Source organism: Acomys russatus, chromosome 19, assembly GCF_903995435.1.
Source record: "Acomys russatus chromosome 19, mAcoRus1.1, whole genome shotgun sequence".
In the NCBI taxonomy this organism is placed as follows: Eukaryota; Metazoa; Chordata; class Mammalia; order Rodentia; family Muridae; genus Acomys; species Acomys russatus.
The window spans coordinates 33429025-33456574 of NC_067155.1; the positions used below are offsets into that span (position 1 = coordinate 33429025).

At 49.9% G+C, this 27550-nt stretch overlaps 1 protein-coding gene across 1 annotated transcript in view; it reads right to left on the reverse strand.

The window, feature by feature from the left end:
* Daglb (diacylglycerol lipase beta) overlaps window positions 1-27206 on the reverse strand; it is a 38071-nt gene extending 10865 nt beyond the window's left edge. Inside the window, exons 1-9 of the mRNA XM_051161085.1 lie at window positions 27036-27206; window positions 25400-25551; window positions 21895-22066; window positions 19446-19704; window positions 14862-14984; window positions 12494-12621; window positions 8454-8580; window positions 7523-7606; window positions 4646-4723 (exon numbers count right to left, since the gene is read on the reverse strand). Of these exons, the coding sequence (XP_051017042.1) occupies window positions 4646-4723; window positions 7523-7606; window positions 8454-8580; window positions 12494-12621; window positions 14862-14984; window positions 19446-19704; window positions 21895-22066; window positions 25400-25551; window positions 27036-27130 (1218 nt within the window). The 5' untranslated portion in view covers window positions 27131-27206. The remainder of the gene's footprint in view (window positions 1-4645; window positions 4724-7522; window positions 7607-8453; window positions 8581-12493; window positions 12622-14861; window positions 14985-19445; window positions 19705-21894; window positions 22067-25399; window positions 25552-27035) is intronic.
* Between the last annotated feature and the right edge of the window lie 344 nt (window positions 27207-27550).

Genomic DNA, 27550 nt, shown 5'->3' on the forward strand with positions numbered 1-27550 from the left:
ATTCAAACACACCATTTAAGGTCGGCCACCCTAGGACAGTGGATCAAAGTTCCTGCTGCTGAGCCTGACAAGGTGAATTTTTTTCTTTTTTGTTTTGTTTTGTTTTTGTTTTTCGAGACAGTTTCTCTGTGTAGCCTTGGCTGTCCTGGACTCGCTTTGTAGACCAGACCAGGCTGGCCTCGAACTCACAGTGATCCACCTGCCTCTGCCTCCTGAGTGCTGGGATTGAAGGAGTGCGCCACCACGGACAAAGTGAATTCTATTCTTGGGACCCAAATGGTGGAAGGAGAGAACCGAGTCTGTAAGTTACTCTCTGAAGTGCATGTTGTGCCATGCATGCACCCTCAACCCTACACACACACACACACACACACACACACACACACACACACACACACACACATTAAAAACACACAGTTTTGAGTTGTAGAGGTAAACCCACTTTCACACCAAGGAAAGCAGAGAAAGTTGAGACAGCTGTATATTGGTGCTTTGCGCTTTCCAGCTACAGCTGACAGAGGAAGAGAATACTTCAAGCATGGGACACACAGGCTGTGTCGCGATGAAAGACCCCCAAACAGTAATCCAGGGGCTCTGGCTTGGCCGCTTACTCTTGTGTTGGAAAAGTAAATGCTGCGATGCATGCTCCACCACCCAGGTTGATGGGTGTGCAGCAGAACGTGAGAGCTGTCCCAGAGGATCACACGGCTCAACTTTGCAGCAGTTCTCAACCTGTGGCTCACAGCTCCTTTTTGGGACTACATATCAGATTTTCTGTGCCAGGGCATGCCTGCAATCCCAACACTCAGGGAGGCAGAGGCAGGCGGATTGCTGTGAGTTCGAGGCCAGCCTGGTCTACAAAGTGAGTCTAGAATAGCCAGGACTACACAGAGAAATCCTGTCTCAAAAACAAGCATCAAGACACCAAAATCTTATTTTTCAGAGGAGCTTTTGAGACAAGGTGTTCTCTGTGTAGCCTTAGCTGTCCTGGAGCTTGCTATGTAGATCAGGCTGGCCTTGAATTCAGAGACCCGCACGCCTCTGCCCGAGTGCTATGATTAAATGGGTGTGCTACCACTGTCCAGCTTGCACACCACACATTCACATTACGGCTCATTAACAGCAGCACAATTACAGTTGGGAAATAGCATATGAAAAGGATTTTCTGAGCCGGGCATGGTGGCCGCACGCCTTTAATCCCAGCACTTGGGAGGCAGGGGCAGGCGGATCACTGTGAGTTCAAGGCCAGCCTGGTCTACAAAGCGAGTCCAGGACAGTCAGATTTTCTGGTTGGGGGTCACCACAACACGAGGAATTGTATTGAAGGGTTGCAGTGTGAGGAAGGCTGAGACACACTGTGTTAAAGCCTGGTTGTGTCCATTCAATACTTTGTTGGCAGTTTCAACAGAGAGGGAAGAATGTAAGAAACGTCTTTGAGGGCTGGAGAGGTGGCTCAGTGGTTAAAAGCATTTGTTGCTCTTGTAGAGAAACCAGGTTCGATTCCCAACTCTGGCAACAGGTGGGTCACAACTGCCTGTAGCTCCAATTCCAAGGGATCTGACGCCCTCTGTGGCCTCTATGGCCATTGCAAACACACAGTATCCATATAAACTAGCAGGCACATGTGTGTAAGCAAAAGCAAAAATATTTTTTAAAAGATACTATTTTGAGAACCACAGCAAGTTTGGAATGAGTTATAAAAGACAGGCAGAGTGAGAAAAAGAGGATTTTCTCATTTCTCATTTAGTTACTAATTAGTGGGAGACCTGCTTATATAGCCCAAGGCAGCCTCCAACTCACTACATGTAGCTGAGGATGACGCTGAGTGTCTGATCCTCCTGCCTCCGCCTCCTCAGCATTGGGATTACAGGTGTGACCACACCCAGGTGCTAGGCACTGAACCCAGAGCTTCATGCAAGCAAAGCAAACACTCTCCTGAGTGAACCACACCCCTAGGCCTGCTTTAGTAATTCTCGGTGATCAGAAACAATTGCTAACAGAGCTGTTCAGCTTGCCTGTCAAGCTTCCCCACAGAGCCATTTCCCTGGCCCCATTCAAACAAACTGATTTAAATGCCCAATCTAGTTTAGTTAGACACCCTATCTCAAAAAATAATGTGGAAAGCAATTGAAATAGACATCCAACTTCAACCTCTGACCTTTGGAAGCACACACACACACACACACACACACACACACACACACACACGAACCTGCACATACAAAGGAACACACACACAGACACACAGACACACACACACACACACACAGACAAATACTAGAAGAAGCAACCTCATAAGGAGAGAGAGTAGAAAAAGGTGACCAGAGCTGGGGGTCAGGCATTAGTGTTTAATAAGTGCAGAGCCAATATGAGGTAATAGATGGGCACACAACATTGTACAAACACATGATGCCACTGAACTGAACCCTCACAAATGGTTAAAATGATAAATGTTATCCATCCATCCACCATCCATCCATCCATCATCTATCTACCCATCCATCACCCACCCATCCATCCATCACTCATTCATCCATCACCCATCCAACCATCACCCATCCATGCACCCATCCATCCATCCATCACCCATCCATGCACCCATCCATCCATCACCCATCCATCCATCCATCACCCATCCATGCACCCATCCATCCATCCATCACCCATCCATGCACCCATCCATCCATCACCCATCCATCCATCCATCACCCATCCATGCACCCATCCATCCATCCATCACCCATCCATGCACCCATACATCCATCCATCACCCATCCATCCATCACCCATCCATGCACCCATCCATCCATCACCCATCCATGCACCCATCCATCCATCACCCATCCATCCATCACCCATCCATGCACCCATCCATCCATCCATCACCCATCCATCCATCCATCACCCATCCATGCACCCATCCATCCATCACCCATCCATGCACCCATCCATCCATCCATCACCCATCCATGCACCCATCCATCCATCCATCACCCATCCATGCACCCATCCATCCATCCATCACCCATCCATGCACCCATACATCCATCCATCACCCATCCATGCACCCATCCATCCATCCATCACCCATCCATGCACCCATCCATCCATCCATCACCCATCCATGCACCCATCCATCCATCCATCACCCATCCATGCACCCATCCATCCATCACCCATCCATGCACCCATCCATCCATCCATCACCCATCCATGCACCCATCCATCCATCCATCACCCATCCATGCACCCATCCATCCATCCATCACCCATCCATGCACCCATACATCCATCCATCACCCATCCATGCACCCATCCATCCATCACCCATCCATGCACCCATCCATCCATCACCCATCCATGCACCCATCCATCCATCACCCATCCATGCACCCATCCATCCATCCATCACCCATCCATGCACCCATCCATCCATCCATCACCCATCCATCCATCCATCACCCATCCATCCATCCATCACCCATCCATGCACCCATCCATCCATCCATCACCCATCCATGCACCCATCCATCCATCCATCACCCATCCATGCACCCATCCATCCATCCATCACCCATCCATGCACCCATCCATCCATCCATCACCCATCCATGCACCCATCCATCCATCCATCACCCATCCATGCACCCATCCATCCATCCATCACCCATCCATGCACCCATACATCCATCCATCACCCATCCATGCACCCATCCATCCATCCATCACCCATCCATGCACCCATACATCCATCCATCACCCATCCATGCACCCATCCATCCATCCATGCACCCATCCATCCATCCATCATCCATCCACCCATCCACACATCTATCTCCTCATCGTTGAAAGAAAATCTCATAATGGTCTGGAGTTATTATACTTATTTTTACCAACATTTAAAAGTCATTTCACACACACACATCTATTTGAGGTGGGGTTTTCCTCCTCCCAGGAGGAACTCTGCCCCACCCCCATCCCACCCAAGAACAGGAAGAGAGAAACAGAGAACTAGGCTGTGGTGGCCACATCCACAGAGAACTTGTGGGGAGTATCTGTCCAGCCCATGCCGCCCACGAGGCTGGGGCCTCCACTCTGAGCTGCTCTGAGCATTTTTCTGCTAAGATATCAAACTTTAACTAGAGGGGAAAATGCCTGGCGCTATAGCTCAGCTGACAGGACCTCGGCATGCACGAAGCCCTAGGTTTGATCCCTAACTTGTAATCCCAGCATTCAGACAGTAGAGGCAGGAGGATCAGAAAGCTCTAAGTGATCTTTAGCTAAAAATTGAGTTTTAGGCCAGCCTGGGTTACAAACGATGGGGGGTTGGGGGGGTGGAGAAGAGAGAGAGAGTGTGAGTGTGTGTGTGTGTATGAGAGAGAGTGTGTGAGTGTGTGTGTGAGTGTGTATGTGTGAGAGTGTGAGTGTGTGTGTGAGAGAGTGTGTGTGTGTGTGCGAGAGAGTGTGAGAGTGTGTGTGAGAGAGAGTGTGTGTGTGTGTGAGAGAGAAAGAGTGTGTGTATGTGAGAGAGAGAGAGAGAGAGAGAGAACAACAGCCACTTCGCATGCTGCCTCTGAGAGTCAGCCCTTCCTGGCTTCAGCCACACTCCCCCTCTTAGAAATGGCCCTTCTCAAAGCCAACGCACCTTGTGGGCCACACAGCCCTGCATCTCAACGTCCAGCTCCAGGTTCTCACTCTCTGCGGACAGGTCTGTTAGGATGTCCTGTGAGTGTGGACACAGCGAGGTCAGCCAGCCTGTGGAGCTGCAGAGCAGGCGCAGGCCACATGCGCGGGGGCTGAGGGCCTGGCCTCTTGCTCCCAGGATACCTAGAGAAGTTGTTCTCAACCTGTGAGTGATGACCCCCGGGGGGTTCAAACAGCCCTTTCACAGAGGTGGCCTAAGACCAGCAGAAAACACAGATATCTACATTACAACTCAACAGTGGCAAAGTGACAGTTAGGAAGCAGCAAGGAAAAGGACTTTGTAGGTGAGGGTCAGCACATGAGGAACTGTACTCAGGGGTCACAGCATCCGGAAGGCTGAGAGCCACTGGTCTAGAGGCTAGTAGACAGTGCAGACTGCTGAGGGAAAATGTCACCAGCCTCCTGCAGAGAACACAGGACAGGCGGGAGGCTGGCTGGGTGCCAGGCAGGAGTGGTGGTGGTGGGAGGGACCTGGGGCATCTAGAAACACCACTCTCCTGCAGCACTGCGATCTTCCCTGTCTGGGGCATGTGTGTTTTGGGGCTCTGAACAAAGCCCTGTTCCTGCCCTCAGAAGCTCACACTCAGTGTGGCTCACTCAACAATAACAAAGACGCTGACAGGAGAGGACCTGAAGGAATGCAGAGTGAGCACCTGGGGCTGGGCTCCATGACATTTTGGTTTTTGTTTGTGATGGGGGGCGTCTCACCACGTAGCCCAGGCTAGCTTTGAATTCCTCCTGCCTCTGCCTCCCATCCTGGCATATGCCGCCATGTCCTGCTCACCCTTACACAAGAAGCCCCCCAGGCCACCCACTGAGGACACCCGACACACTTAGTGCTGTGTTCAGAGTGGAAGTAGGAAAAGGTGGCCAGGCAGGTCACGGAGCATCCGCCAGGCTGACAAGAAATAATCACTGTGTGGAAAGCCGTGGGTACTGGAGGTTTCTAGGGGGGAGAAGGTAAGGGCACAGCATACCAATCAGATGGGGGCAGGTTGTGTTGGGAACATGCTTGTAATTCCAGCATCTGGGGACACGTGGGAGCTACAAAGGAAGGGCCTGTCTGGACAGAAAACGGGTTGCCTAGGATGATGAGAGCCTAGATGGGGCAGAGATGACAGGAAACCCTTCTCTCGCTGCAGGGGACTAATGGTCAAACAAAGACTGGGAGGGGAGGACAGAGCCAGAGGGCCCGAGGCTGGGAGATCTAAGATGGCTTAGACGCCAGACTGAACCCAGGCCCTTCCTCACGGTCGGCTCGGTGTAGGATGGTGCCCTCTGCTATACGCCCAGGCCTCTCTTCTTACACCAGGCCTCACTACGTAGTCTTGGAAGTATAGACTAGGCTAGCCCCTAACTCTCAGAGACCTGCCTGCCTCTGACTCCCAAGGGCTGGAATTAAAGTTGTGACACCATGATGTCTGACCTCTCCAGCCCCTTTTTTATATTATTATTTTATGTGTATGGGTGCTTTGTTGACATGTTATGTCTGTGCAACACATGCAAGCCCAATACCCATAGAGACCAGAAAAGAGTGCTAAACCCCTGGATGTGGATGGCTATGAGCGGCTGTGTAGGTACTGGGAATCGAACTCATATCTACAAGAGCCAGTGCTCACCTAAGGCTGAGCCATGTCCCCAGCCCTGTTTTATTTCGATATAGGGTCTAAGCTGCTCAGGCTAGCCCTGAACTTGAAAGTTTCTGTTTCAGTCTTCAAAGTATCAGTGAGGATAGGCCTGTTCTGCCTGCTCAGCAGTAACTCTGGCCCTTTCTGAGTAAGCAAAGAAGAACCAGGAAGTGAGAGTGAGAGTCGGGGTAGGGGGTCGGGTGGGGGTGGGGGCGTGGGGGGTGGCGGCAAGGAAGAAACCAGAAAGCAGATGCACAAGAGGGAAGAGCTGAATATGTGGAGGCGGGAGTGGACTGGAGGGGAACTAGGGGGTTCACTGCACCCTGAAAAGAGCCAGCACATGGGGACTGGAGGGAGGGAGGGCCCAGAGAGAACCCCAAAAGTAACTTATAATATGTGACTGTCCTTTTTAATAAATTTGGTGCATTGTGCGTGTGCACGATCATGTGTATGGATGTGCGTATGCCATGGCCCAGGTATAGCGGTTGGGTCAGCCTCCGTCTCCACCTTGTTTGAGGCAAGGTCTCTTGCTGGTCGATGTACTTCCGGGCTATCTGGCCCTGGGATTCCAGAGGGACCCCCATTTTCATCTCTCATTTTACTGCAGGACAGCTGGGACCACAGACGTACTACAGCCTCTGGCTTTTATGAGGGTTCTGGGGATTGTATGCAGGTCCCTAGCCTTGCCCTCAAACTGGTTTGCCGGAGTCATCTCCCCAGCTGCCCCCACCCCCTTTTTAAAACTCAGTCTTACTATGCACCCCAAGGAGGACTCAAACTTGCAATCCTCCTGCCTCGGACTCTGGAGTGCTGGGATTACAGGAGTGTACCACCATACATGGCTCAGTGTGTCTTCTGATAGAAGACTGCTCTTGCTGTCCGGTCCGGCTCTGGGTGCAGGACTTAGAGGGCGGGCATATCCGAGGGTCAGAAGGGGGCAAACCAAGCAGGCATCCCTCGCTGCTGCCAACAGCTGCTAGTTCAGTGGGAACCACCTCCCCATCTTTCATCAAGGCAGTTTCACGACCCACGCTTGCTTCCTGGCTCCAATGCGTCCCCCTCGGTTTCCTCACACGGGGCTTCCCTGCTCCTAATGGAGGCTTTCCCCTGCTCCGAGCACCCCATCTGTGCCTTACTCTCTGCTCCCACCCAGCACCCAGGTCTGAGCCTGTCAAGCGCACCAGCAGTACCTGGAGAGACATGGTCCCTCTCACGGCGACCACAACAGCCTCCTTCCTGTGATCCAGAACCACTATGAAGGGCAGCTCATACACCTGGAAGAGAAACCAGCACAGGGCCTGTTACAGGGACCCAGAACACCGTCAACTACACAGAAACCCGGGTTTCTCTGACCCAGGCTGTCTAGCCTCCTGCCTCAGCCTCCGACGTGCTGGGATTGCAGGTGTACACCACCACACTTGACAACTTCAGGAGTGAGGTGCAGAGGGCATGTGTATGTGTGTGTGCCATGGCATGTGTGAAAAAATTAGAAGACAACTTGAGGGAGCACGTTCTCTCCTATTGTGTGGGTCCCCGGGATTGAACTCTGGTCCTCAGGCTTGGAGGCAGACACCTTTACCCACTGAGCCATCTCACCAACCCAACTGCGGAAGTCTTCTTAAAAGTTTTGCCAAGAGATTCTGAGGGCCGCAGATCACAGAAGGTTAGAGGGCCACTGAGCAAGACCGACCAGACCTTAAAGCTGGTGGGTGGGTGAGAGGGTGGGCGAGTGCGTGAGCGCATGCTTGCATGCATGCATGCGTTCTATGAAGAATAATCCATTCCGGGCCCTGTGGTTTGATTCCAGCTATTTAAGAAGCTGAGGCTGAGGCCCAAGGACAATGATTTCAAGCCTGGGTCACAGACTAAGCTCCGGGACCTCATGGGCAACTTAGTGAGATTATCTTGAAAATAAAAAGTAAAAAGAAGGCTGGGAATTAGGCCGATGACTCAGTAAGTCAAGACACTCACTGCTAAGCCTGATAACTTGAGTTCAATCCCCAGGCCCCACGTGTACAGATGCATGTGTACACACACACGCACACGCACAGGCATGTATGCACACACGCACGGCCACTAGCCCTCGCAGGACATCTACAGGCACCCTGTTTGAGACCATACCTTGTCGTGAAAGCTTATGTGAATGAAGTCCCTGTACTGCAGCCCTGTCGTCTTCAGGATGGAGGCAAAGTGGCAGTTGTGCTGGTCACCTTCAACTGCATCCAACTCTGTCTCTGTGACTCTGCAACTAAAGGAAAGGCAAGGAGGTGACCGTGGCAGTCTGAGGCTCTCACCGGGGCACAGTCATCCCCACTGGAGGATTTATCTAGAAAACTCAGGAGGAGAGGGCTGCCTAAGACAAAACCGTTTTTCATCTAAGACAAAATCGGGGCAAATGTTTTTTCATTAAGCTACTGCATTCTGGACATTCATTCACTCACTCATTCATTCATTCGCTCATTCATTCATCCATTCACTCACTCACTCATTCATTGTGTCTGTGTGTGTGTACTCACACATGCACGGCATGGGATTTCCAACTCTGATGCTATGTGCTAATTCCTTTGAGACAGGAATCCGTGGGGCAGCAGATGGAGTCTGAACAAGCTTTTCTTTGTGGATGCTCAACTCAAGTCCTCATGCTTGAATAGGAAGCACCTTACCAACTGAGCCATCTCTCCAGCCCCATTACCGGAATGAGGTAGCTATGGGGATGCCGGAAGGGGAAGCAGTGGGGAACAAACACGAGAAGCCACCCTGCGGCTGGGTTCGAGAGCTTGCGGAGGGTGAAAATTGACAGAAACACCACATGGAAGAGGTCATGTAAAACTTCTGTGGCTGGGGCCTGGAACTGGCTGAGCAGGTAAAGGACCTGCTGTGTCAAGCCTACTGACCAGAGAGTGTGATCTCTGGCACCGGCTCTACATGGTAGGAGAGAACAAATCCCTGAAAGTTGTCTTCTGCTTCGACATCATCCATGCACACATACTCACACATGCACACAAACAAATGAACAAATAAATAAAAATGTAATTTGGGGTCCCCCCCCTTGAATTGTAAAACTCTGTCCATCAGAATGTCCTGCAGGCTGCAGCACCCCAGAAGGGTCAGATGAACCTAACTCTTAGACCCTGGTGTCTAATTAGCATTTTCACCTTGCAGGGTGAACAGCAGAGGCCTCTCCAGGGCAAGCATAGGCTGAGGCTGCAACCCCATCCATCAAAGCCAAGATGGTTCAGTGGGTAAAGGCTCCTGCTGAGAGACTGTGTGAGGACATCCCTAGAACCCGTGGTGAGAGGGAGAACCAACTCCCAAACACTGTCATCTGACCTCCACACGCGTGTGCTGTGCCATGCATACACCCACACGCATCATAGGCACATGTTAATGATAAATGAAATTCAGAAAATTTCCATTAGAGATGTGGCCATGTGTGGAGGCACATCCCTGTAATCCTAGCGCTTGGGGGGTGGAGGCAGAAGGATTAGGAGTTTAAGGTTATCCTTGGCTGCACGAGAGCCCGTCTCAGAAGTGCCAAGTAACTAGGGACGTGCTCAGAGAGTGACAGGGACCTATCAGAAGGACACAGGAAGCAGCCCACACAGTGAGGTGGGGGCATGTGGACACCAAATACTAATTATAGAAACAACAGCAATGAACGGCAGCTGTGAATGAAGCAAGAAGCGCATGTTGGAACCGATACCGAGGAGCGGGCAGACAAAAACGTTCTGTGCAGAGGAAGAAACGGTGACTTGAGAAAACAGCAAGTTTCCACCCACTCGAGTCATGATTGACTTATGCAAGAACAGAGGGAGGCCACGGCTGGACCTGGTGGCCGAGGACTCAGTTTAAGGCTAGGAGCTTTCCTAGCATGCACCAGGCCCTGAGTTCTATCAGGAAAAAGGGGGGGCTGGTAGGTGGTTTAGTGGGTAAAGAGCCCTTGCTGGACAAGCAGAGGACCAGAGTTCAAATCCACAGGAAGCATGTAATATGCCAGGCGTGGCCATGAGTGTGCCTGTAACCCTGCACTGTGAGGTGATGGGGTGGACACAGGAGGATGGTTGGGGCTATTGACCACCAGCTTAGCTCCAGGTTCAATGAGAGACCCTATCCCACGACAATAAAGTGGAGAGACGTACAGCAGGACAGTGACTTCCTCCTCTGGTGACATACACCACTCTCATCTATATATGATTGGGACAACAGAAAGAATTCAAACACAAGTTACAAGTTAATAATCAATGATAAAATTCCTAATTTTTATAATCTTACTACAATGAATGTCATGAGGAAATTTCAGGCAGGCTGTTAACAGATAAAGAAGCAAGCACGTGCTGGCAAGATGGCGGAGCAGGGAAGACACCTACCACCAAGCCTGATGGTCTGAGTTTGAGTCCCAGGACCCACATGGTGTGTGATAATAACTTTCCTGAAAATCCCTCATCTTTAGACATTGAACATTTTTCAGACCTTGCAATCAAGTTAATATGTCCTGAGATCATTTAAAACCATGCCCTCAACCTGCTGTCCTAATGTGTACTTGGCCTGCTTACATTTAACCTGCCTGTTCTCTTTTGTTTTTTTGTTTTGGTTTTGGTTTGGTTTTGGTTTTTCGAGACAGGGTCTCTCTAGTGTCTCTCTGTGTTAGCCTTAGCTGTCCTGGAATCGCTTTGTAGACCGGGCTGGGCTTGAACTCATAGCGATCTATTTGCCTCTGTCTCCTGGGTGCCGGAATTAAAGGCGTGTGCCACCACCACCCAGCCTGCACAACTCCATTCTTAAACTATTTACACTTCCATGCCCTGGCCCAGAATGACGTATGTATGTATGTGTGTGTGCTGTGGTAATCATCTGCTGAGACAGCCAACAGGCTGAGCGTGACCTTAAGCGATGACTCTCACGTGAATGCTGGAAATGACACGCATGCACAGGTTGATGGAACATCTGTGTGTGGTTTTGAGTGCTGTCCTGGGTCAGTGACTTCTTCCCTTGACAAGCTCAGCTTAAGATTTCTGTAGAAAAGTATGCCTTGTTCCTTCCCTACACCATGTTTTCTGTGCTGTTCAATAAATAAAGCAGAGCTCCTTGTTAGGGACAGACAGACAAAGAGCAGACACACAACAGAGTGGCCACAGACTACAGCTACAGACAGAGAGAAGACACAGGGAGGCGAGAGGACAATTCAAATTTGGGTTAACTCCTGGCAAACTATTCAAAGGGAAATGTTTTCTTTTCTTTTTTTTTTTTGGTTTTTCAAGACAGGGTTTCTCTGTGTAGTCTTGGCTGTCCTAGACTCACTTGTAGACCAGGCTGGCCTCAAACTCACAGCCATCCACCTGCCTCTGCCTCCTGAGTGCTGGGATTAAAGGCATGTGCCACCATGCCTGGCTCAAAACTTTTGTCTTTTTTTTTCCCCTCAGAGCTGAGGACTGAACCTAGGGCCTTGTGCTTGCTGAGCAAGCGCTCTACCACTGAGCTAAATCCCCAACCCTTTCTTTTCATTCTTTAATGTGACATAGATGTAACTAACCTTGTTTTGAGAAAATGCTCTCTTCTATTTTCCATATCCACACCCACACATACACATACACATAAAATAAATAAATAAATAAATAAATACAATTACAAATAGCTCTTTTAAAAGTTGCAAGTGCCAGGTGTGGCAGCCTACACCTTTAATGCCAGAACTTGAGAGGCAGAAGCAGTCATCTTGGTAAGTTCGAGGCCAGCCTGGACTACATATTAAGTTTCTTTCAGGCCAGCCAAAGGCTAAGTAGTAAGTTTGTCTCAGGAAAAAATAATCAGAGGTAAAGCACAGACACTAGAGGACTCAGGATACATTGAGTCACAGCTCTAGATAGATTCTAGATAAATGACTTATAATTTCTTTGTTCTATTCTTTTTATTTTTTATTTTTTTATTTTTTGGTTTTTCGAGACAGGGTTTCTCTATGTAGCCCTGGCTGTCCTGAACTCACTTTGTAGACCAGGCTGGCCTCGAACTCACAGTGATCCACCTGCCTCTGCCTCCCGAGTGCTGGGATTAAAGGCGTGCGCCACCACGCCTAGCCTGTTCTACTCCTGTATGCTTTCAAGTATAGTATTTTTTTCCTTTTAGAGAAAAAACAAGTCCCATGAAAGGACCACACCGTGCTGACCTACCAGTCGCCGCCAATACTGCACAGCCCTGTGAATGGGTTTCTGTAGATGTAGAGGGGCCATCCATAGGCAGCTGCTGCGAACCTCATGAAGTGTTGGCAGTTTTCAACTTCCGCATCCAAGTCCGCTTCCTGGGAGAGAGAAGGGAAAGAGCCCTTTTGTGACAACAAAACAAAGAGCTGTGTGCATGCACTCCAGGGGGAGCCTCAGGGGCCTGTCCCCGCCTTCTACCTTGTTGGAAAAACAGTGTTTGCTGGATACCCCAGCTAGCTGGTCTTCCAGCCTCTAGAAGTGTCTGCCCTGTCTCCAGCTTCCATCCTGCTCTAGGACCTTGGGATTACAGATGCGCTCGACAGCACGTCCTGCTTTGACTGAGTTCTGGGACTCTGAACTCAGGTCCCCATGCTAAAGAAGTGTGCACTTTACCCGCTGCCACCCTAAGACCTTACACCTGGGCTCCAGCTTCTGCCTCCTCCTGATTTTTCGTTCCTCCTGGAATCTCAAGACTCCTTTTCTCTCCATGTGCATTGCGGTGTGCCTGGGCACATGCGTGTTCACACGGGTGTAGGCCCTGGTGTGTGCATCCATGTGCATGTGGAGGCCACGGTTCACACAGAATCTTCACTGTTCCGCCTTCTTCACTGTGGCAGGATCTTTGACTCAAACCCAGAGCTCAGTGGCTTGGGCAGCTTGCCTCAAGGATACCCCACCCCTGTCCTCACCTTCCAAGGCTAGAAATTCAGACAGGCCAGTACTCCCATCCAGCATTTCCATGGGTCCCAGGGACCCATACTCTGGCCCTCCCACCTGTGTGGCAAGTTTTTAAACAGCTAAGCCATCTTTCCAGCCTCTTGTAGGAAAAAAACTCTGTGTGTGTGTGTGTGTGTGTGTGTTTTAATGGGTCTGTGTACCTCTGGCTGTCCTGTTCTGGAACTTGCTATGTAGACTAGGCTGGTCTCGAACTCAGTCTACCACCTCTACCTCCTGAGTGCTGGGACCAAAGGCATATGCTACCATACCTAGGACTTTCATTTTTTTGAGACAAAGTCTCAGTACTTATCTCTACCTGGCTTGGAACATCCTATATACACCAAGCTGGCCTTAAACTCTTAGGTCCACTAGCTTCCAAAAAGCTGGTTTTTAAGCAGTCAGCAATGGATTCCACCAGCAGTGTGAGGGATGCCTGGTGGGTTTTTTTCACTCCTGCAGGAACTTCCTGCCTAGAGGCTTTCATGGCTTCCTACCAGGGTGCTGTGAGCACCTGGAGGTTATGTCACTGGGTCAGCGCTTTGAAGTTTCAAAAGCTCACACTATTCCCAGGAGCTTGCTCTTCCTCATAGGTGTGTCTTAAGATGCGAGCTCTCAGCTACTACTCCAGCGCCATGTCTGCCTGCTTGCCAGCCCACCATGCCTACCTACCTGCCTGCCTACCCTCCCGCTATGCCTGCCATGCCTGCCTGCTCACCGCCCACTATGCCTACCTACCTGCCTGTCTGCCTGCCTGCCATGGCTACCTGCCTGCCCACTGGTCCACAATGCCTGCCTGCCCGCCTGCCCGCTGCTGACTGTCATGGGTTCTAGCCTGCCAGAACTTTTAAGTCCCAAACAAATGCTTTTTCTCATCAGCTACCTTTGACCTCATATCTTCTCACAGTAATAATCCCTGGAGGACTGCATAGCTTTTCTACCCCAGCAACACGGGTGCAGTCAATGCCAGCCGCCATGCAGACGGATGCACACAGTCTATGGCTTTCTCCCTGTGTTATTTTTCTTGAGGGCCAGGGGCCACGGGGCAGTGGTAGTACAGTCTACCTAGTTATGTACAGGACTCTGGTCTCTAGCAATGCAAAAAGGGATGACAGAAAAGAGGGAAGGAAGAAGAAAGAGAGAAAAGTGTTAGTTTTGTCCCCTCTACTGTGCAGCCTGGGGTGGCCTGGGACTCACAATCCTCCTGCCACTGCCCCCACCCCCACCCTACCCCCACTGCTGCTGGATCAGCAGGTGTGCACTGCCAAGCCTGGCACCACTTTCTCTTTGGGAAGCATAAAGACCTATGGCACAAAATTCTCCCTCAGGCAAAGCTTGAAGTGCTTCGCTTCCTAGTCGACATTGAAAACACACTCTGGGGTGACTCGCCTCCCCCCACCCCCAGGGCAGAACCTAACACTGACTTTCCTACAGTGCAACCTGGACAACAAGATAGAAGTGGGCGAGGACGCTGGCCTTCAGCCCAAAGGCTAGCGAGATCATCCTGGGCTACGGCTCTCTGCTTCACCCTCCTGCGTGCCCTGTGTCCAGCTTAGCCCTTTAGCCGTAGGACTCTGAAGACCTACACAGAAGCATGGGCGGCAGAGGTGGGTTCTGTCATTACCTGAGGCCGCCCTGGAAGTTGGGTGACGACCTCCTGTGGCTCCAGGCTGCTGCTGATGCTGTCCTGTTGCTGGTAGAGAAGGGTGAAGCCGGCTGCAATATCACTGGGCACCAGGTCTGTGTCCTGGGAGGAAAAGCACAATGGCTTGCTGTAAAACCCATCACGCTGCCTGGGGAAACCCCTCAGCATTCAGTTGACTAGAGTTCAAAGGCAGATGTGCAAGTACAGAGGCACATTACACGGAAAGAGGTGTTTGTGACCTTTTGTTTGTGTGAGGCAGTCTCGCACAGGTTAGGTGGCCTTCAGCTCACTATGTAGTTAAAGATGACCTAGTATTCCAGATCCTCCTGCCTCCGCCTCCCAAGCGTAAGTATATGCCATGCATGTGTGCAAGTGTGGGAGCCCTCAGAGGCTAGAATTGTAAGTATAAGGCATGCGTGTGTGCAAGCGTGGGAGCCCTCAGAGACTAGAAGTGTAAATATACGGCATGCATGTGTGCAAGCGTGGGAGCCCTCAGAGGCTAGAAGTGTAAGTATATGGCATGCGTGTGTACAAGTGTGGGAGCCCTCAGAGGCTAGAAGGTGGTGGTGGAGCCTCTGGAGCTGGAATCCAGACATGTTTTTTTTTCTTGTTTCTTTTTTCTGAGACAGGGTCTCTCTGTGTAGCCCTGGCTGTCCTGGAACTCACTCTGTAGACCAGGCTGGCCTCGAACTCATAGAGTTCTGCCTGCCTCTGCCTCTGCCTCCCAAATGCTGGGATTAAAGGTGTGCATCACAACTGCCTAGCTTGTTACAGGCACGTGTGGATGGTGGTAACTGAATGCACGTCCTCTGGAAGAACAGGAAGTACTTTTAACCACATACCTTAAAGAGCGTTTTCCTTCGTAGGATTTCTTCTAGATGTTAGTATTTTCGCGTACCTTGTCCTCAGACAAATCTACTAACTTGATCATTTTATTGAAATTTCATTTTAAGTGACTTACCTATTTCTGTTTAAAGAAACTGTGTGTGAAAAATAAATAAATAGCATCGTGGTGCACGCCTTTAATCCCAGCACTCGGGAGGCAAAGGCAGGTGGATCGCTGTGGGTTCGAGGCCGGTCTGGTCTACAAAGCGAATCCAGGACAGTCAAGGCTACACAGAGAAACCTTGTCTTGAAAAACAAAAAAAAAAAAAAAAAAAGAACGAAAGAAAAAGAAAAAAAGAAAAAAGAAATTGTGTGTGTGCAAAAGGACAACCCTTATGGGTTGGCACTCTCCTCCCAACTTGCTTTGAAGAGGGCCTCTCTTTTTACAGCTGCTGAACTATGTTCTCCAGGCTGGCTAGCCTGGGAGCGACCATCGTGCCATAGGAGTGCTGGGATTAAAGATTAAAGGTCTGGGTGTGCCCCATGCCCAGCATTCTCATTTCTTAGGCCGATGTGATGCTTGCATTGCTCCATACTCAGTGGCGGATTCACAAGGTTGAACACTATGGGGTACACTGTGCCAGCAAAGAAATCAGAAACCAGTAAAACACTAGTGAGACTTCTCGTGTGGACAAGTACGGAAGCCAGAAATCCTCCACCAGCTGGGCCTGGTGGCAAATGCCCAGAATTGTAAGACCCAGAGGCATGGGGATTGCAAGTTCAGGGCCAGCCTGAGCTATACAATGAGTCTTTGTGTCAAAAAAAAAAAAAAAAAAGAAGGAAGGGGGCTGGAGAGATGGCTCAGAGGTTAAGAGCACTAGCTGCTCTTCCAGAGGTCCTGAGTTCAAGTCCTAGCAACCACATGGCGGCTCACAACCATCTGTAATGTGATCTGATGCCCTCTTCTGGCCTGCAGAGTGCTTTATACATAATAAATAAATTAAATCTTTTTTTTTTTTTTTTTTTTTTTTTTTTTTAGAAAAAGGAAGGAAGGATGAGTCAGGAGGCCACAGATGAATGACTCAGTCAAAGGCACTTGCTGCCAAGCCTGAGGACCTAAGTTTTATGCCCAGAACACCCTGGGGTGAAGGAGAGAACCAACATTCACCTCCACACATGCCATGTACCCATCCACATACACAAAACCGATGTAATTGGGAAGAAAAGAAACCAAGCAGAATTCCCCACCAGTAGTAGCAGGCACTTCTATCCCACAGGAAAAATCACAGATGGTCCACTGGGCCTCTGGCGGACAAAGAGGGTGTTTGATGCATGGCCCCTTGGGTTCTGTCTCCCGCCCTGCACAAAACCTGCCTGTACAGCACACCTGTAATCTCTGCACTCAGGACACGACAGCAGGAGGACCAGGAATTCAGGTCATTCCCAGCTAATGAGACCCCGCACCCCCCCCCCAAGTAAACATGGTAGTGACTGGGTACCTCTTCTCCTAGATACCGGGAGACTGGGTTGAAATGCTCTGTAAGATTTAGGAGGATGCCTGGAAAGATGGCTCAGTGGTTAAGAGTGCTTGTTTCTCTTGCAGAGGATTGGGGTTCAGTTCCTAGTGCCTCTATCAGGCAGTCTCACAGCTCCTTGTAACTTCAGCTCCAAGGGACCTGACATCCCTTTCTGCCTCCTCGGGCACCTGTGTGCCTGTTAAGCCTGTGTGCCTGTTAAGCATACACTCACACAGATGCAAGTAATAAAAGTAAAAAGAAGTTTAAGGCCGGCAGTGGTGCCACACACCTTTACTCCCAGCACTCGGGAGGCAGAGGCAGGTGGATCCCTGAGTTCGAGGCCAGCCTGGTCTACAGGGAGTGTTCCAAGACAGCCAGGGCTGCACAGAGAAACTCTGTCTCAAAAAAACTATAAATAAATAAGTAATCCGGGCGTGGTGGCACACGCCTTTAATCCCAGCACTCGGGAGGCAGAGACAGGCAGATTGCTGTGAGTTCGAGGCCAGCCTGGTCTACAAAGTGAGTCCAGGACAGCCAAGGCTACACAGAGAAACCCTGTCTCAAAAAAAACAAATAAACAAAATAAACAAGTAAATAAGTAAGTAAAAATGAAAGAAAGATTTTCAGGCATGTCAGGAGCCATAGGACCTTGCCTGACCTGCCCCAGTGGCTGAGAGGCCCTGCTGGCTGAAAGCCACAGCTGTCTGCATACTTGAGATAATTATTCTGCCTGGCTACCACAAAGATCCAGCCTGACCTTGAGAAAGAGAACATTTGGTGTATTGAGACTTCTGTATAATCGCCCCACTCCACACCTGCTGTCCTTGGGCCTGGCCCAGAAGATTTTGTAACTTTCCACTGCATTCCTTCCCACCCCTGCCCTCTCAGAAGCTTACTATAAATCTGGATACCCCCTTACAATAAACGGCCCTCGATAAGCAACGTTTTCGTGGGCTCGTGACTTTCTTTCGCCCATTCTTTATTCACAGGTCGCGACCCTCCTCGCCACTCCACGAATAACTGAACCCGCGGGTCGGGGACACAGGCACACTTCTTAGATCCCCACATAAAGGCCACTGCAGTATACCGTACTGACACTAGCTCTCAACAGTTCAAAGTCAGTCAGACACTACAGAGAAGCAAGAGAGAGGGCTAGAGAGATGGCTCAGCCGTTAACAGCTAGGCTCACAACCAGAAATGCAAGAGAGAGAGGCAGAAAGTACCGAGGGCGTCGAAAGGACTCTTCTCTTTTACTTGGTTTCCATACCAAGAATAAGAGTAGTTCCCACACATCATTACACAGACAGACACATAGACACAGACAGACAGACAGACAGCGGGGAAAGAAGAGTTGTGTCCAAGTCCTGGAGCAGCTCCGCCTACAACCATGACACGCTTTGTACTTGAGTCACTAGTCATGGTGAGTAGCGAGAAATATTTCTTTACGTTATTCTTTACGTGTCTTGGTATGTTTATGTGTGTATGTAGAGTCAGAGGACAACTTACAGGGGTTGGTCCTCTCCTTTCACTTACGTGGGTCCTGGGGACTTGAACTCAGGTCATCAATCAAGTGCCTTTACCTGCTGGACATTTTGCTGGCCTGAGAACTCCGTTTCTGATGCGTGCCTGGATGCAGGGCATTGTTTATACATGTCTCTCTGCTGACTGAGCCAGACAGGAGATATAAAAAGACAACTGGCAGACTCTTTCCTAAGGCGATTTTAGTTCCTTAAAAAACGATGTGCTGGCTGGACTGTAATGGACCAGCGTTAGTGAAAAGGACACACTAGCCTTTGAGAAGGGAGCTGAGGACCGGGATGAGGCTCAGCTAGTACAGCTCGTGCCTAGATGCACGAAGCCTCAGGTTCTGTCATTAGCACCAAGTAAACTGGGCATGGTGGGCACACCTGTAACCCCAGCACTGAGGGGGCATATGAAGGGGATCAGAAACTAAAGGTCACCCTTGGCTATCAAGTCTGTCTCAGGCCAGCCTGGGTTACAGGAGACCCTGTCTCAATAAAGCAAAACAAACAACCTGGCCATCCTTGCAGTCAACGTCGGTCTGCCAAGCCCCTCCCAGGAGCTGTCCCTCGTCCCCCGAACCCCGCACCCAAGGGGGTCCAGGTCGTAAGGCCATTTTACAGTGGCTCTGTGCTCCTCCTCCCCCCACAGGAACATTTACAGAAGCAGAAGGAGACCAGGGCAGAGCCCTTCAGCTTACGGAGAAGCAGGTGGAGAAAAGGTCGGCTGCGCTGGAGAAGGCGGTTCTGGCGTTGTCATCCGGGCCCATGCAGCAGCAGCACAACCTCACCCTAGTCTCCCACAAGCTCTTCGCAGCCGTCTTCAAGCCGGTCAATAACTGGCTCGAGCTGGGAACATCCAGGTGATCGGGGAAGCCTTGGGGACGCAGAGCCATTCTCCCACCCAGCGGGTCAAAGACAACGAGGATGGTGACCATGGTGGCAGCAATGACAATCCAACTGCAAAAAGTAAAGCATGGGAAAGCTTTGCTGACCGAGAAGGGCTGCTGGCCTGAGCCCACTACGAACACACAGGCTAAGCCCAGGTTCTGTACTCCTGAAGGGGAGGTCATACTGTGGCAAGCGATTTTCTTCTAGAAAGTTCTTTATGAGGGTCAGTGAGATGGCTCAGGAGTTAAAGTGCTTTTGACCAAGCCTGAGGACCTGAATTTGATCTCCAAGTTATCCTCTGACTTCTAACGTGTGCCATGTCATACACACACACACACACACACACACAATATAAGGAAAAAAGTTTCATCATGAATCTATAGCTAACCCAAGTCCCACGAAGACCAGAGATTAAAGCCCACAAAGGAACCGAGGACTTGCGCGGTAGGCAGCATTGTAGCCTGGACATAGAAGTCACTGGAACTAGTTCTCCAGGACCCCCTGACTATGACCTAGCTACTCCTCAGCGCTCTGGGGTTCTTCGTAGTAAAACAATAAGAATGTCCACTTTATGGAACACTCCGGGAGGTGCTCCGCCATCTAACTGTTTCTATTAGTGTGCGGTGTACATATGTGCGCATGCGGGTACGTAACGTGCACGTGTGTGTAGAGGCCAGAGGTCAACATCAGGGGGTGTTCTTTGATTGCTCTCCACCTTACTAAGACAGGGCTCTTACTGAGCGTAGAGTCCAGTGATTGGCCAGGCTCTTGACATCCAGCACCCAAAGTGAGGGGATCTGAACTGAGGTCCTGATGCTGCTGTGCACCACACTCTCAGCCTTCACTGTTTCTACACTGCCCGTGGTGCACAAGGCCCTGCGTGTTCTCCACTACAATCCTGCTGGTAAGATGCAAATTCTGCTGTCCCTGCCTGTGGGCCTCAGGGATGGCAACTCCAGCACCAGCTTCCGTTTCTTTACTCGTGACACAAAGGGACAAAACTAGACTGGTGTTAAGATCTTGGGAAGTGGGATGGCTTGGTGGGTAAGGGCATCTACTGTGCAAGCTCAGTAACCCAACCTCAATACCTGGGACCCACATGGTTGAAGGGGAGAACGGACTCCCACAAGTTGTCCTTTGACCTCCACATGTGCCACAGTGTATAAACACACCTCCTCACACAAATGAGCAAATGAATGTTTAAAAAATATCAAAAATCTTTACTACAAAAGATATAAAAACCTTATTATAAGCCTTATTAGACTATTATACACTGTCTCAATCCCTGGCACCAGTTCTAACCTCACCTTCAGCCTCCACCCTTCCTTTGGCCATTGGTTTTTCTCTCTCTCTCTTTTTGGTAAGATTTATTTTATAGTGTGTGTGTGTATATGTGTGTGTGTATGTGCCCATGAGTGTAGGTGCTTTTGAAAACCAGAAGAGGGCACCAGATCCCCTGGAGCTGGAGTTGCAGCCTTCTGATGTGGGTGCTGGAAACCAAAGTCAGGTGTTTTGTTTGTTTGTTTTGATTTTTCGAGACAGGGTTTCTCTGTGTAGCCTTGACTGTCCTAGACTCACTCTGTAGACCAGGCTGGCCTTGAACTCACAGCAATCCACCGGCCTCTGCCTCCCCAGTGCTGGGATTAAAGGCATGCACCACCACACCTGGCCTCCAAAGTCAGGTTCTTCATAAGAGCAGCAAGTGCTCTTAAGCACTGTTGTTAAAGAATTAATCAATCTACTTATTTTATGTCTCCATGAGTTGCTGTTGAGTATATAAGTACATGACAGAAGGTGTTCTCCTTGATCAATTTCCAAGTCTTCCTCTAAGGCAGGTCTCTCTCTCTCACTGAATCTGGAGCTCATGTTTTCCAGGCTAGGCTGGGAGGCAGTATACCTCAGTGATGCTCCTGTCACCACCATCCTTGGAGCTGGGGTTAAAGGTGTACATGGGAGGCCTAGTTTTTCACATGGGTGCTAGGAACTGAACTCCATTCTCACAGTAGTTGATAAGAGCTCTTAAGTGCTGAGCCGTCTCTCTAGCCCCTCTTATGAAAGAGGGAACTTGCAGAAAATGAGGACTGAGGAGAAAGTCAACACTCACAGACAGAAGCTGGAAGATGAGTTGTTTCTGACAGACCAAAACCCATCTAAGTCTTCATGAGTTACTCTAGGTCAGAAACGTTCACACGACATCATGGTGCTGTACTGCCCACAAACGTACCTGGGGAGAAGCTAGGAGGAGGAGGAGCACCTCACCTGACAATGACGGTAGCCATGATGCCAATCACAACTGTCTTGTCACATTGGATTCCTTTTGCCACCCAGGCGGCCCCCAGAGAAGCCCAGACCATCTCTGGCACGAAGAGCGCCAGGCGGATATAAAGCAGCTTAGGCATAGACTTCCGAGGTCCAGGGTTACAAATGGTTCCTGAAACACAGAAAAGAACCAACTGCTCACGAGTCTCCTAAGATGTGGAGCTGAGCCGGGCGTGGTGGCGCACGCCTTTAATCCCAGCACTCGGGAGGCAGAGGCAGGAGGATCTCTGTGAGTTCAAGGCCGGCCTGGTCTACAAAGAGAGTCCAGACCAACCAAGGCTACACACAGAGAGACCATGTCTTGCGGGGGGGGGCCTGGGGGGAGGAGGGGTGGGGGAGGGGGAAGCATGTTGTAAGATGCGGAGCTGTTCTCTGGCTACCGGGAGGGGCTAGAGAGATGGCTCAGCTGATGATGTGCCTGTCGTAAAAGGATGAGGACCTGAGTTCAGATGCCTAGCACCCACAAGGAGGCTGAGAGAGAGGGCTGGGGTGTGTCTGCAACTGTGATGGGAGTAGCTGCTGGGTGGATCGATGGAGCCAACTGGTCAACCAGCCTGGCTGAATTAATGAGGGGTAGGTTCACTGAGACAGGGTCTCAAAACATAAGGTGGGGAGGGATTGAAGATAGTTGATCTTGACCTCTGCCCTCCACGTATCCAGCACTAAAAATTCATTTTTAATTTTTAACTGTGTGTATGTGTCTGCTGTGTGGGAATCCCAGCACTTGGAAGATCTCTGTAAATTCAAGGGTGCCATGGACTACCTAGCAAGTCTCATGCCAACTGGGGTTCCGTGGAGAGACCCTACTTCAAATGAACAAAAAGGATTAAAAAAAAAATTTTTTTTTTAATTAGGCACTATCAAGCCTCCTGGAAGGCATTTATATGGTAATTAATTTTTAATTTATTTACAGAGCTTGGTGTGGTGGCGCATACCTGTAATCCCAGCACTCAGGAGGCGGAGGCAGGTGGATCTCTGTAAATTTGAGGCCAGCCTGGCCTACAAAGCAAGTCCAGGAGAGCCAAGGCTATACAGAGAAACCCTGTCTCGAAAAACCAAAAAAAAAAAAAAAAAAAAAAAAAAATTTTTTTTTTTACATTTATTTATTGTGTATGAGCACATGTGTGACATGGCACAAAACAAGAGGTCAGGGGAGACTTGCAGGAGCTAGTCCCCTCCTTCACCATGTGGGACCAAACCTGGGTCACCAGGCTTGGCAGGCAGTGAGTGCCTCTCCCCTGCCTAACTGATAATACAGTACCCTCAGACTGAGGAACAAGAGGAGCCTGTTACTCTGTAACAGTGGCCAAGACCGAGCAAACCAGCGACAGACCTCCACTGCAGGTAGGGTTCTATGTAACAGGACACATTCTAACACACTGGCAGCATCTGTGATTGCAACTCTGCACCCAGAAGCTTTGACAAGGAATGCAGATGGGGTATGTCTAATTAAGTTTCAGAGAATCAATGAGATACTGAAAAAAGCTGCATCTACCTAGAAAAAAAACACTGTTTTAAATTCCTTGGTAATTTCATGTAATGTACACGGTACATTTTGGCTGTGACCCCTCCCTGGCCCTCCCACTCCCTCAGGAACCCCCTCTTCCTGAGAAGTCCCCTCCTACTTTCATATCCTTTCTTTTATTTTGCTTGTTTGTAATTCAGGGTGCCTGAGTATGGGTAGGGAGTTATTCCCTGGAACATGGGCAACTGACCAGTGGCTACATCACTGAAGAAAAATGACCCTCCCCCTCCCCTCAGCACCCATGAACTGTCCCTGAGCTAGAGGAGGGGACCTCATGAGTCCCTCTCCTTGAGGCCTCATCTGGTTCAGACCTTAGAAAAACATTTTTTTTTTTTTTAAAGACACGGTTTCACTATGTAGACCATGCTGAGTTTGAACTCACAGAGGTCTGCCTGCCTCTACCTCTGGAGTGCTGGGACTAAAGGTATGCACCACCATGCCTGGCTTAAAAAAAAAAAAACCCACTTATTTCCATATTTATTTTTTTCCTCAATCCTAATTTGATGACCCTAACCTTCAGAGACACCGCTGCATTGGGCTGTCATCAACAAAGACTTCCTAAAGTGACCTAAGGTCCCTCATCAGGTACGACATTCATAAGAGCAAGCAAGAGAAAGTCTATGCCACAGATTTATGAATGACAGACACCTTAGCCACTGCAGCCATCTTCCCTGACACAGAAGTTAAGCTATGACGCCGTGCGTGGTGGCGCACGCCTTTAATCTCAGCACTTGGGAGGCAGAGGCAGGTGGATCCTGTGAGTTCGAGGCCAGCCTGGTCTACAAAGTGAATCCAGGACAGCCAAGGCTACACAGAGAAACCCTGTCTCAAAATAGAAGGAGGAGGAGGAAAAGGAGAAAAAGAAGAAGTTGTTGAGCTATGAGCCCTTAACCCACAAACTGAGAGATAAAGGGCCCTACCCAGATATGGCAGATAACAGGCCTCATATGGAAAAAGTTCTGCTAAAACACAGTGGCCTTGAATGCAGACCACCCACTCTGACCCCCACCCCATATAGCAGCAAAAGTAGGGTTTCATGGGGGAGTTCTTAAATCAACTACAGGGATGAATGTGGGGTACAAACCTGTGATCCTAGCCCTAGCTGGGGAAGCTGAGAGAGGAAAAAAAAAAAAATCCCTGTGCATTTTGGGCCAGCCTGGGCTACACAGTAATATCCTGAAAAAGCAAAGAAAACACTACAACAAAAGCAAAACTGTTCCCAACTACACCACAAATACCTATGACTCTGAAAAAGAATCATTTGGTTTTTCTTGCCACAAACCATACTACAGGGAAGATCACAAGCCCTCCTGTGTGTGTGCGCAAATATACACCGATTAATGCATGCAGGTTATCACACTGGCCTCTCCAAAGGTTTGCCTGATCCCCACCTACAGACCAGGCTGTTCATTCATTCCACCTTCACAATGCAATGAAATGCATATTTTAATATTTTCTGTGCATGGTTGAGGCTGAAATTTTTACCAAAAAACAAAACAAAACAAAACAAAACAAACAAAAAAACCTCTTCCTTTACTGTTTAGGCTCTTTGTCTATTTTTCTACCGATCCAGGGTTCTTCCTTTATTTCTTGCCAAGGCCCCATGCTGGATCTGACGGTGCATGCCTGAAATCCCTGCACGTATCCCTATGCCAGTCACAAGCAATAGTGCAAGGCTTCACTCACAAAGAAGAGACCTGGGGCTCTGGCTCTGTTGGAAGAAATCTGCCTCATATGCATGAGGCCTTGGATTCAATCCCTACTGACACACACACACACACACACACACACGTTTTAGAAGGAAAAAAAACCACCACTGAATACACTCTAAGTGGGCGAGCTGTACAGTACGCAAATGGTGTTGCAGGACGGCTGTTAAGATCAAAGCTGGGTTCCCACAGCAAACACGGCTCTCTTTACCTCTCATGCTGACATACACGATGGCCAGCACGGTACACACAATAACTGCCAGGAGAACGAGGAGCACGATCAAGTAAGTGCTGAGCAGGACTCCTCCAGGACAGTCCAGCTTCCTTCTGTGCATGAGGTACAGGATCAGGCTGGCAAACCACCTGCAGACAAGGAGGGAAAGTGGCTTCATAAAACTTGCTATGAAGACGAAAGGGGAGTTCTGTTCCCCAGAACAAGGTTAAGGTCCGACGTGGAATATAACTTTGTCACTAAAAAGGCTACCCGGAGCCAGATGGTTGACACAGGGGTGGCTTTCTGTCTTTATTCTATATCTGGTGGAAGCCATGTACCCGGGCTTGCCTGTAATCCCTGCACACGAGAGGCAGAAAGAGCATCTATTAGAGGCCAGCCCGAGCCTGGGCTATATATGAGTTCGAGGCCACCCTAAGATGCATGAGGAGCCCCCACTTCAAAACTAAACGGGGCTGGAGAGGAAGCTGGGTCAGCAGAATGCTCACCTGGCACACAGGAGCCCTTAGGTTCGATCCCCAATGCTATATAAACTAAGCGTGCACAGCCGTAATCCCAGCCCTGGGGAGGTAGAGGCAGGAGGCTGAGAAGTTCAAGGTTATCCCCACACTGCAGAGTGGAGTTTGAGGCAAGCAAGAGATGTAGCAGACTGTTGAAAACCAAAGCATAAGTGAGCTAGTCTTTGGGGAAAGTATCCATCACTCCTTACAATCATGTCAGCAACAAACAAAGTAACTGCTGAATTATTTATAGGATTTGTATTGTGTGGTCCAGCAACATTCGATTAACACATATTGTAGCCAACTGTAATTCAAACCAAGTAAGCATATCCCTACATGTGGGATTAAAAACAAAAGCACGTTCCTATACTATATCTGTGTATTTAAAAAGAAACCCAAATCCCAGAATTCTCAAACGTGTCACTAGAGGCCTTCTGCATGCTAGGTGAGCACTCTGTCAAAATGAGTTACACCCTCCGTCCCAACTTAGATATAACAACTTCTGTCAGGCCTGCAAACGCCAGGGCCCCGTGTCAGGAGATAAAGGCAAAACCCTGCCCCGAGAAGGAGAGTTTCTAGAAAGAGTTTTTTGGTGCTCCAATTCCTTGCCCTCTTGAGAATGTTTTCCCTAAGAACGCTATACCTCGTTGCCAGGCAGGCCAGGAGCTGTCACGCACAAGCGGCGTTTCCCTCTGAGCGTAGCTCCGTTTTTCAAAACCACCCTATTATACTGTTTTTTGTTTTTTTGTGAACTGCTCCGTACTTGTAACTTCCCACATTTTTGTTCTGCAGAGACAGGTACTTTGCTACCTGCCCAGCAAAAAGACGGGAAGCCAGTGATTCCAAAGTTCTCTAAGAAGGAGAGACCTGGAGGCTACGGCTTTCTGATGCTCCAGGGCATCGGCGCCGCGCCCTAGCGCTCGTGCCCTGTGGCACGGAAGGTCCGGGACACCTGTCAAATGCACACACAGAGACTGCACCTTCTAAAGTGCTAAGGTGCAGGCTGAGCGGTGCTGGGGGGCGAGGCTGCTGGGTAAAGCACCCAGGAGACGCGACTTTGGTCGCCTTCTTCAGCGACAGCGCGCCCTCCTCGTCTGCGCGGCGGCCTCACTTACCACAACACACGTAGGAACAGCTCAAAGAACCCGGGGAACACTAGGTCGTCGCTGGCTAGGGCCCAGCGCCGGCCAAACAGCACCATCCCCGGCATGGTGCGCCGCCTACCGCGCCGCCCTAAGCCCCGCGTGCCCTCCTGACTCCGCGGGCGGACTGGACCCCAGCTGCGCGCAGGCGCACGCCTAAGTAAAAAGGCTTGCGCATGCGCCCACCGTCCCGAGTCCGGAGCACGCGCATTGACCTGGGTGCCTCTGTCTTTGGGGTGGGGGTGGAGGTGGGTTCTTCCCGGTCCGCTGAGCTGGAAGTCAGAGGTGTGAAGTCAATTCCAATGTGCTCATTTCTGTTTAATAGATAAGGATTCTGGTGGAGAGATGGCTCAGGGGTTAAGAGCACTGGCTGCTCTTCCAAAGGTTCTGAGTTCAATTCCCAGCAATCACATGGTGGCTCACAACCATCTATGTAGGGATCTGAGGCCCTCTTCGGACTGCAGGTATACACGCAGGTAGAGCACTCA